The following is a 12112-nucleotide window of genomic DNA, read 5'->3' as shown; positions in this document are numbered from 1 at the left end:
TGCCGAACTGCGGCCCCATCTGGGAAAGTACCCGGCTCTCGGAGATCCTCCTCCTCCCTGCAGCTTCCCCTGAGAGCAGGTGGCCACAGGCAGAGGGATACAAATTTCGCGCGGGCCCAGCTGAGGTGGGCCGTAAAGAGGGACGGACCGGAAGTGGTGGTTGTCATAGCTACCGAGGTGGACGGCCTCTTCCCCGTCTTATCCTCCTCTCCACACTCCCGCTCTGTTTTTATGAGGCCAGGAAAATAGAACTAGGAAGTGCTGACGTTTTGGGTCCCCCCAAATATAACCAGAGGCTCTAACGAGGGCATCGGCCAGTGATTTGGTGGAGGACCAGACCGGAAATGGTAGTTTCCATGGTAACTCCTGAGCGGGTTGCCTGGGAGATGACCCCTTGCGCTCTCTCTGAATCTGTGCTGTAGCGTCACTTCTAAGGCAGATCTAACTGATCTTCTTGGACTGTCTCCTGCCATGATTCCCGGGAAATACCGCTCTGTTTCTGGCCGGGCTGCGAGCAACGTAGGTTGGGTCTCCTACTTTTTCTTCCCATTCGTAGCGTCCTTTCTGACTGGCGTCTTTGTCCTAGGTGATGGGCTGTATTATTGGGACCAGCACCTCTGAGTCTACGCAAGCTATTGTCTGACCGAGGCTTGACATTCCTGGACTGGACCAAGGCACTTGGAGGGTATTTAATATTGTGTGATGGGTATTCAAAGTCTTGTCCAGGATCTGGGCTTCCCAGAAGGTGGAGCTGGTCTGCTGTGAAAGGCTAAGCTTCATTTAAATTCCTTTAACTGGTCAATTCCTTTTTTTTTTTTTTTTAATTAAGAAAATATTAACTGGCACCGCCACCTCCTTCACCGGTCTCACTGAGCTATTGACTTAGACCTGAAATAGCAAGTGTCAAAAGCTTTAGGTGCTAAGTAGAGGGTTAAATTGCTGCAGACATTTTGGAAGATAAATCACAGTGAAACCTTTTAATTCTTAGTTGTGATTTTATTGTTTTCAGCAGATCCCCAGAACATGATAATTTACCAGAAACAAGCAAAAAGCGAGCATTCTGTTTTATTCTAATTTTTTGATATATCTTTGTGTACTATTTTGGGGAGGTATGTGTGTGTATAAGTTAAGAGCATATTTTATGGTTTAATTTTTACATTGTAGGTGAACTGTGGGCTTCATCTGGTAATTCAAACATCATCGCTTCCTGAAAAAAACAAAGTAAGATTCAAGCAGATTTGTATTTAAATTGAATATAAATTGTTTTATATTCTGCAAAATAGCATGATTTAAAGAGCAAAGTCTAAACTTGAAAATTTAAGTATATTTACTTTGGTCACTAATCTAAAGGTAATTTTTACTTTCTGCCTACACAAAGCCAACTAGTGGTTACCAAAGAAGAGAAGGAAGGGGGAGGGGCAAATTAGGGGTATAAGATTAAGAGATACAAACTACTATGTATAAAATAGCTAAGCAAGAAGGATATATTGTATATCTCAGGGAACTATAACCACTGTTTTGTTATAACTTTTAACGGAGTATAATCTGTAAAAGCACTGAATCGCAATGTCGTACACCTGAAACTAATATAATATTGTAAATCAACTATACATCAATTAAAAAAATCAAACAAAACAAAACCAAAAAAAACCCCACCTCTTTTAAAAACTGAATCTTATTTCATCAATTACAAGAGGTAAGGTGGGTTTTTTTTGACACCTAAACATTTCTTAAATCAGGACCCTTCTTAAAACTGATGGCACATCATTGTTTAATTGGGGAAGTTTTTCCTTCTTAGTAGTGGGTGAAATAATGGCATGTCTTACTACTGATGGAATCTTATAATAGATAAAATGTGATAATTTGGGGGCACATATCTAACATTCCAGAAAATAATTGATTAGCAGTGGAAATATATTAGGCCAAATGCTATTTCTTTTCCCCAGTTTGCCCATATTCTCCCTGGCATTTCCGTAACTTCTGGCTTTTGATTTGATCTCTGAGATACTCATATTTTCCCCCCCAGCCCCAACCTCAGCTCTCAGATATACTCACCCACCTCCCACACAACTGTGTTTCAAGACACAACACAAATTTTCCTTCTTTGACCAATTTGGACACCTCCAACTGGCACAACTCAGGTTTTTCCTAAAAAGTTGTTAAATAGGTGTCACTGAAGGAACTCTAAAGTGAAGGGCAGAATTTACAGATAAAAACCTGAGAAGGCTAAGGAGGGGCATGAGGAAGGTGGATGGAAGGACACCATTGGTCAAGGAGGCAGCTGTGGATTACATTATGTATCTGGAAATAAACACTTGGAAAATAGACCATTTGATTATCTTGAATAAATAGTAGTTAGCTAGATTAATTGAAAATATTCTTTATTGTAATTGGACCTAATGGATTCCTTCCAAAGCTTTGCTGATTGATTTCATTGGACAAATCCTATGCCACTATTATACATAGTATGTTTCTAGGAACTATGGCCTCATCCAGATTCTTTCCAAACCACTCATTTTCTCTTGTGTGGACATGTATTCTGAGAAAATACCTTAGCTCATATAGTGCATAAGGATATAATGTAAATGCTATTATAATTTTTATAGTAGCATCAGAAACATCATAATTCTTTTATGATATGTATTTAGGGGTTTTGGTAGCTAATCATGAGAGGTTGTTTTGGTTTTGTTTTTCTCAGTCCTCCTATCAAATAATTTAAAATAAATTTAGAGAAAACCCTTCTTAGAAGGTTTAGATATATAATTTTATTATGTTATAATTGGACTGTTAAAGGAATTCTAATGATAAGAACATTGTGATATTTTTCAACAGAATTTAGTTTCTGTTGTATGTTTTTTGCTTTTCCTTTTGAGAAAATGATTCTTGTAATCACTGAATTGTGGTGAGAGTATGGAGGAATTGCAAGTGGCTCAGACTGGAGCCTGGTTTCATCTGACCTCATGAAACTGACTCTGATTTGTGTGTGTGTGTGGGGGGGGGTGGTAAAATACACATCACATAAAATTTACCACTTTAACCATTTTAAATTGTACAAATCAGTGGTATTAAGTACATTCACAATGTTGTGCAACCATCACCACTCTCTAGTTTCAGTTTTTATCACCCAAATGGGAGTCCCTATACCATTAAGCAGTCACTCCCCATTCCACCTTCCCAACCCTCTTGGAAGCCGCAAACCTGCCTTCTGTCTCTATAGATTTTTCTATTCTCAGTATTTCATAAATGGAATCATATAATATGTTACATTTTGTGCCTGGCTTTCTTCGCTTAGCATGATGTTTTCAAGGTTCATCTATGTTGTAACATATATTGGTTATTTTATGTTATTTTATAATTATATTCATTACTTTCTCCAAAAAATTTTTTTTCTTAAATAATGTTTTTTAGGTTGAATTCAAGCTAAATAAAGAAACGCCATCATTCCCTGGTCGACTCTTACAACATGATCTTGAAAGAAACTACTCAAGTAGGCAAGGTATTGTCAGAGAGTAGAGATCAGATATGGTTTATCTTCTTTAAGTAATATTGTTTAATAATGTTGAATTTCTAGATCCAAAGAGACTTGAATTAAAAATGACATCATTCATTGGTTACCAAATTGATTGGGCATTTGTTTAAATCAGAATTGATTTTATATACACAGCATAGTAGATTATTTCTAATACAGGAAAAGCTGTTGTGTTTTAGTTTGGGGTGGGCTCTGCACAAGAGAATGGGAAGGAATCTTCCAAATAATGTCTTAGAACTAGGAAAATAGCTCATTAGTGAGGGTAAGAGTATGGGAACACAGATCTTTAGGGAATAAGGAAACAGTGGAAAGAATGGAAAGTCAGGAGTAGAAAAGAAGCTATCTCTTTCCCTTACTAGCACATATAATTATAGATATTTTATATCAAAGGCCTTAAACTTTTGTGTGCATCCCCCAAGATCTTGTTAGAAATGCAGATTCTTAGTGCTTCCCTTCCCTTGTGCCCGTCCCCATTCTGATTTTGTAGGCCTTGGGTGGGATTTGGAAATGTGCGTTTTAGTAATGCCTCAAGTGATTCTGATGTATGTGGTTTGTGGACCACCTTTTGAAACACAGCCTCATATGATCTGGTTATATTTCTGAAATGTATTTTTCAATTCAAGGAGAAATTTTCTTTGGAACATTTGAGTTGTTACTTGGTTGCCGACAACTGTTAGCTATCTGTAATGTGCTAGTGTTAAGCACTACAGAATCCTTACATACAGTACTATCCCCATCTCCTAGGAGTTTATATGAGAGGGCTGATGAGTATAGCCTCTCTAGATTGTTTATCTCACTACTGCATGAACATGTGGCGATTTTGAATATTTTATTAGTTTTCTTTTTTTGTTTTGTAACTTCTGGACTTTCGTCTTGGGCCCATCTAATTTGACATGACTTTTCTCTTTCCTATATCCTACACTCTTGTCTTGGTCAATTGCTGGACATGACATCAACCTAACTGCTGTTCCACAATGTAGGAAGCATGTGTCTTGCCTTTTTTGGTTCGATTCAGTATGTATCTACTAAGTGTGTACTGTGTGCCAGACACTGTATTAGGCACAGAGCTATAAATGTGAACCTGAAAATTCTCAAGTAGGAATTTTTTTTATGTTTGCATTGTGAATTTCCTTCACATTTTTGATAATAAATCTTGAATTTGTTTTCTAAAACTTAAATACTTTTCCCAAGGTATTCTTGAGTTAGAGGAGGAAGTTGGTAGACAGATTTGTGTATGTCTGACTAGGTAAGTTTATTTAAGTGTTAAAGTATTGCTAGATATTTGCTAATGAGGAAATAGTATGGCGGCACTGAATTTTGTGAACCTGAAAGATGAATAAACTCGTGTACATAAATAATGACCCATAAAATACAGATTAATTCTTTAGGGAAAAATAAACCTATTTTTTACATTAAAAGATTTTATTCAAATTCATTCTCTGTGACATTTGTACCTGATTGTTTCGAAATATGCCTCCTCCATAGTTCCAGGCAGTTTCATGCAAAGAAGGCCACACAGTGTGTAGCTGTTTTCTTGACTTTTGTACTCACTGTTCTTCCTCCAAAGGCACAAAACTTTGGAAAAATTATAAGTAGCAGTTTATCAGGAAAAGTTGGGGAATCTCTATCTAATAGAATGCATCCTGATACCCAATTATTATAATTAATTTCACCTCATTCTTATTTTTTCTATTCTTCAAAATTAATTGGACATATATAATCGCCCCTCACCATAAATTAACCAGTGGTACTCTCAGTCCAAAGTAAAGAAACTCTATGTTTTAGTTAGGCTACTTAGTCTAAAACTTGGTATGTGATTTTTTTAGGCTTTTTATATTAATGTTAAGAGTTAACCCCTGTATCCTTGAGATTTTGTAAGAGCCAGGGACTGCTATACAGTAAAATCTCAGTTAACCAGACCTTAATTGATTAAATCCCTTAATTAAGAATTCTAAAATATGTATGTAGAGAGGAAGAGGCAGTGCTTGACTCTTAAGGTCATGATAAATCATGAAAAATATAGAAACAGGATTTTTGTTGCCAAAACAATCTCAAAGGTAAGGCTGAGTGGACACATATATGACCATGTACTGTATTATCCAGCCAGCCAGCCAGCCTTCTGTCCATCCCACTGCCCATCTGTCCATCCATCTTTCCGTCCATCCACTCACCCATCCATCCATCCATGTATCTAGGGTGCAGTGCACTGAAGACTCTTACCAAACATAGACCATTATGCCTCTAAACACTTTGAGATCCTAATTATGAAAGAATTCATTCAGCATTTTTGTACTAAAATGCAAGAATATCTGATTTTCTTTTTTAACGGAAATAATACATGTAAAATGGATTTCTGATTTACTCTTAATAATGGAAAATCAGTTAATTTACTGATTGCCTAGTGAATTTAGATTCTACAAAGAATATAAAGAATGTAAAATGAGCTCCATTTCTCAAGGAGCTTATAAATTTAATTGGGAAGACAAAAGCTACATATCTGGTGAATTAAATAGTGATATATGAAATCACCAATAACAGGAAATGCTTCAATTAAAATTTTGCCACATAGTAGTGCAGTTTATATGCAGGATGAAACATTCCACATATAATGTGGGTGTTTGATACACCCATATTTGTATATATATGTGGGTGTTTATATATCCACATAAAAATGTGAATGTTTCAATTGCAGATCACTCTGGTTCCCAGTCATTTAGAGCAGCGCTCCCCAACCCTTCTGGCACCAGGGACCAGTTTTGTGGAAGACAATTTTTCCACGGCCGGGGTCGGGGGTCGGGGCATGGTTCAGGTGGTAACGGAAGCAGTGGTTCACGTGGTAATGCGAGCTTTGCTCTCTTGCCCACTGCTCACCTCCTGCTGTGCGGCCCAGTTCCTAACAATTGAGGGTTGGGGACCCCTGATTTAGATTATCTTGCTTGTGGATTTTAAGGCCTTTCTATCTAATCATTCTCATATCCTGCTATTTATTGTATGATGTATTTCATACTGATCGTGATAGTAAGCTCATCATGCAGATAGTAATTTTGACTTCTGTGTATGATAAGAGCTGAAAAGTGTGAGGATGAACTTCCTTTATTCACTGAAGTAATTGGTGAAATTTACTCCTTGATTATTGCCTCTATATCCCAAGTCTTATTAAATTTAAATCTGCCTTCTAAATTGAGGAATGGCTTGAAGGCTTAAGAAAATAATTTTAAAAACCTAACTCTGATGCTAACAAGGGAAATCAAGGTTGTCTATTGTTTGGAGTTTTTCCTTTATCATATTTAGCTGACCAGTTAATCCTTAATCAGTTTATCCTTACACTGGGTTTTGTTCTTTTAACCATCCAATTTTTGATTTCCAAATCAGTTTACTGACTCATGGTTGCTTGGGTACCTTGCTAGCAACTGGTCATGTCACAAGACCAGTTCATTTATGAACATGATCTCAATTCTGAATGCTTGTACTCTAGAACATCATTATTAGTTATCTGATATTTCATGATATTCAGAAAAGTGGGATGTGAGCACTGATTATTTTGTTCAAGAAGCGAGGTATGTGATACTTTGGTTTATATCTTGCATACCTGGAGAAGTTAGTAAATACCACTGCTTTACAGTTCTTTAGTATGATATATATGGAACTTGATTTTAAGATGGCTTCCCAAAGAATATGTTAGCTTCCTATATTTGGGTTCATCTTTTTGCTTTATTGGTCAGTTTAAGCAGTAGAATTCTGTGGTACCTTAAGTTCTATTTTACTGCTTATCACTCCCATCAGCATCGATTGCTGCTTTTAGGAAATTTTCTCTTTGTAGAAGGAAATAGAGTTGATTTCTTCTGGTGTTCAAACTGGTACCTTTGACCCATTGCTCAAGTCTTACTTCATTTACGGAACGTCCCAGCATCTTTTATTAACTATTCTACATTCTTCTAGGTCTTTAGAATATATCTTAATATCCACCTCCCCCAAAACTCATCTGTGACCATCTTCTTTAAGTAAAAAATAACCAGACACATTTATGTGTGAAATTATAAATATATATTGTTTTTTTTATTCTGCATTTTGTGTATGTTGTTCTGTACAGTTTATTAATTTCATATGTGTTTGTCCACTAGATTGAAAGCTACTTAATGGCAGGGACAACATCTAGCCAACAACCTATAAACCTCATAGGGGTGTCACATACCTTGTGGACCCTAACTACAAGTGTACAAGATTTATTGACATCCACTTTGGTCTCTGCAATATCCTCCACCAATAGTAGCTGAACATACAAAGAAAAATGGATGATGCGAGGTTTACATTTGTTATCCAAAACTACTTTCTCTGTATTTCCTGTAGCAAAGTCATGTATTGTGTAGCTTTGTGATAAATTTTTCGATATTTTGAAGGAGATGGAAGAGTAATAAGCCCTTCACCTCATAATAAATCATCCTGCATCTCATCCACAACAAATGTGGCAGAATTATGTGGGCTGGAAATGAAAACTACCATGAGCTCCTTATCAGCATTTGGAGATTCTTCCATTCAGACACCTTCAAAGTCCAGAATCCGGCCGGGCTGTCATAGTGCTGGCCCAAATGTATCTGGTAATGAGGGACTATCATCTCAGTTGTAAGAGAGTTAAAATTTAGTATTAGGAGTCAGGATTATAAAGGGATAAAGATAGCACTAGCATAGTTCTATACTTTCAACCAATCTATAAGGCAAGGGAAAAATTATTTGGTATACACGGAACACATAGTTTTGGTTTGAGGAGGAAAGAAACGAGCTCAAGTTTAGTAACTAATTTCAAATATGGAGAGCTATGGAAGCTATATTTTCTAGAAAGGATATTTGTAGGTGCCGGAGTTCTCCAAATATAAGGTGACTATAGTTTCAAGATTTTAAAGCTTTTTCTTAATCAAGTAATTTGTATATCATTTTCAATAGGTGATCATATTAATTTGGTGAGCTCATCAATGCCATCATTTCCCATTCTCCAACGTTCTTCTGAAGAGAAAATTCTTTACTCAGACAGGTTGACCCTAGAAAGGTGAGGACAACTTACTTTTTTGACTAGATAATTTATAGACATGGTACAAGATTTGAAAGGTACAAAAGTCTCTCTCTCTCCTCTTATTTTCCTGCTATTTAGTTCTCCTACCTAGGTATAATCACTGTTACCAGTTTTAAAATTTATTCTTCCAAGGGTATGTGGAGAAATTTTATATCTATATAATGTAGACGAGCTTGACTATACTCTAAAACAGTACTATAGATAAAACTTCAAAATATAGTCCTCACATGGGCTTCTCTGCCCTATCCAGTTGAGTTCCCTTTACCTCACTGGCTCACAGCTGCCTAATCTCTCCTTCACTCACCCTGCTACAGCCATACCTGCCTCCTTGTTGCTCCTTGAATACACCAAGCATGCTTAAACCTTAGGCCTTTTGCATTTGCTGTTCTCTCTGCCTGGAATGCTGTTCCACCACATATCTGTAGACTCACTGTCTTTACCTCCTTCAGATCTTTACTCAAGTGTCATCACCTAGGGATAGCCTTCCCTGGCCACCCTCTCCAAAGCTGTAACTCCTTCGACCCTGACTGTCCCCAGCCCCTTTCTCTGCTTTATTTTCCTTCTTAGCACTTATCACCCTCTAACATATTAAATATTTAACTTATTAAGTTTATTGTTTGTCTCCTCCCACTAGAATATAAGCTCCACAGACACTGGGAGTTTTGTTGAGTTCTGTATTTCCAGCACCTAGAACAGAGCCTGGGACAAAATAAACTCTCAAAAAATTCTGAATGCATAAGTATGTTTAGGACTTGATCCCCATCTTTAAATCTAGGAAAGTATCAGCAGTAGAATGGTGGATGAAGGATTTCAACCTTACCTTAGCACTATGACCAGCAGGGAAACTATCTCTGCTGTGCATACCTTTAGCTTAGCAGTGCATATCTAACAGCAAATGGTTAAGCAAACTTCCCAGCTTAGCAATGCCTGAGCAGTGGCTTGATGGCAAATGCACTTCTCTGGTTATGTGACATGGTTCTTTGAATCATCTCAACCTCTATTGCAGAAGGCAATTACATTGAGTGTTTTATGATGTTAAGTTAATTTTATGTGAAATAATTAATGTTGGAGTTTTTTTTAATGCAATGAGAACTAGACTTAATTTTAATAATTACCCTGGCCAAAGTATATTGACTTTTATATGAGTGAATTACACTTAGATCTAGAATGCTTAGTTCATGGAGGCAAGAAGTGGTTCTATTTATCTTTTTCTCCTCACAGCATGGGAGCATGAAGATACTACTATTAATATTTGTAAGAGGAGGCGGACTGCTAAATCAGAACCTTATTAACTTTAAAAAATGTTTTCTAGGCAAAAGCTGACCGTATGTCCTATCATCGATGGGGAAGAACACCTTCGTCTGTTGAACTTTCAACACAATTTTATAACTCGGATCCAAAATATTTCTAATCTGCAGAGGCTAATATTCTTGGATTTATATGATAACCAGATTGAAGAAATTAGTGGGCTTTCTACTCTGAGATCCCTCCGTGTCCTTCTGTTGGGGAAAAACAGGTAATCTTTGCAGATCAGTTTTTGTTTGTTATAGTTAGGACTAACGTTGAATCCTATGGTGTTTAGATGGGAACTCAAAATTAAATAATACTTAAGAAACTAATAGACTAAAATTTTTGAAAAATTATTTAAATGGATTAAGATTCAGTCATAATTTGTTTTATGAGATTCAGTCTGACAATTATTCAAACCAAGTAACATTTATTAAGTGCATATTTTATTATTTCTGTTGCTTTCCAGTGCCGTATCTTATGCGGAAGTAAATAGCAGACTTTGGCCTTTATGTTTTTTTTAAAATTAATTATTTTATTTATTTATTATTTTTGGCTGCGTGGGGTCTTTTGTTGCTGCACGTGGGCTTTCTCTAGTTGTGGTGAGCGGGGGCTACTCTTCACTGCAGTGCGTGGGCTTCTCATTGCAGTGGCTTCTCTTGTTGCGGAGCACGGGCTCTAGCGCACAAGCTTCAGTAGTTAGTGGCACAGGCCTTTATGTTTTATTAGGTTATATTTTAAACGTGTATTCACATTAGGATTATGTGTTTCATTTGTGATTCTTTTCAGTGCTTGACTGAGGGTAGACATTTGATACTTTGTGATTGTCGAATTATAGTCAGTCATCTGTATCCAGTTTCTCATCCACGGATTCAACCGAGGATCAAAAATACTTGAAAAAAATCTTCCAGAAAGTTCCAAAAAGCAAAGCTTGAATTTGCCATTCTCCTGGAAACTATTTATATAGCATTTACACTGTAGTACATATTATGAGTAGTCTAGAGATGATTTAAAGTCTGCATATACTCTGCCATTTCACATAGGGGATTTGAGCATCTGCAGATTTTGATATCCATGGGGATCCAAGAACCAATACCCTGCTGATACCCAGTGACAACTATCCTGATTGATTGTTGTTCAGATGATATTCTCAGTGTGTATTTGATATTACATCCTATATCAACTTCCCCAGTTCCTTTTATAAGGCTCTATTGTGTAGTGCAGCTACATAATTCCTCACTAATTTCTTTGGGATTTGTTCAAGACTTTTCTTTCCGTTCTTTTTTACTAGATAGCTTTTGCAATGCCTACAAAGAAAGGCTGTTTAGCAAAATCCAAGAATGATTTTTATATTATCATGAAGTTTAGATATAGCATCATACCTAAACTTGGATCCTTTCCTCGCTATTTCCCCCGCCACAGCATGGACCTTGAATTACCTCTTTATTCTTGCTGGCCAATGGTAATATAAGATACTTTTTCCAAGATCATGTCCCAGCGTTCTAGGCTCTTGTCTCTTTTCTGCGGTTTCCTGAAAGTTCCCATCAGTGTAGTTTATCATCTACAGTTGGTTCAAGTGTTAAACTAAGCATTATGGTAGCATGAGGGAATTGAGAGTAATTTTAGGATCATTGAGTATTAGAGTTTGGAGTGACCTCAGAGATCAGCTCTCTTATTTACAGATGAAGAAATGGAGATGTAAATTGACTTTTACGAGGTTAGATATGTCCAAACTATACACACTAGGAGTATGCCACCAGAGCATTCACTCAGTAAAGTGAGGAGTAAACTTTTCGTACAATTAAGGCATTTCCTTCTAGGTGCTCCCGGTCATCTCTCCCGGAGACTTCTTTACTAGTTTCTGATCCTTGGAGTTTCTGATTTGTTTGTCTAGCTTCCATTTATTCTTTAGTATCATGGCTTTTAGGTCCTTCTTTTAGTCCTTGAGTAAGTAGTTTTTTGATTGTTTTTGTTTTCTTCCAGTTTTCTTGAGATATAATTGACATATAGCACTGTATAAGTTTAAAGTATACAGCATAATGATTTGACTTATATACATCATGAAGTGATTATCACAATAAGTTTAGTGAACATCACCATCTTATATAGTTACAAAATTAAACAAATAGAAAAAAATGTTTTTTCTCGTGATGAGAACTCTTAGGATTTACTTTCTTAACAACTTTCATATATAACATACAGCATTGTTCATTATATTTATTATGTTGTAC

The 12112-nt window shown here is 36.6% G+C and overlaps 1 protein-coding gene across 2 annotated transcripts in view; it reads left to right on the top strand.

Moving 5' to 3' along the window:
- The first annotated feature begins 187 nt into the window (after positions 1 to 187).
- LRRC49 (leucine rich repeat containing 49) overlaps positions 188 to 12112 on the top strand; it is a 127971-nt gene continuing 116046 nt past the window's right edge. Inside the window, exons 1-5 of one of the 2 annotated variants that reach the window (XM_059912860.1) lie at positions 188 to 519; positions 1165 to 1221; positions 3409 to 3496; positions 8468 to 8570; positions 9907 to 10110. In XM_059912860.1, coding sequence (XP_059768843.1) covers positions 472 to 519; positions 1165 to 1221; positions 3409 to 3496; positions 8468 to 8570; positions 9907 to 10110 — 500 coding nt within the window. In that variant the 5' untranslated portion in view covers positions 188 to 471. The remainder of the gene's footprint in view (positions 520 to 1164; positions 1222 to 3408; positions 3497 to 8467; positions 8571 to 9906; positions 10111 to 12112) is intronic. The other variant, XM_059912861.1, reaches the window with a different exon arrangement.

The sequence above is a fragment of the Balaenoptera ricei genome, chromosome 2, assembly GCF_028023285.1.
Source record: "Balaenoptera ricei isolate mBalRic1 chromosome 2, mBalRic1.hap2, whole genome shotgun sequence".
In the NCBI taxonomy this organism is placed as follows: domain Eukaryota; kingdom Metazoa; phylum Chordata; class Mammalia; order Artiodactyla; family Balaenopteridae; genus Balaenoptera; species Balaenoptera ricei.
This window is presented reverse-complemented; position numbering and strand designations above follow the sequence as displayed.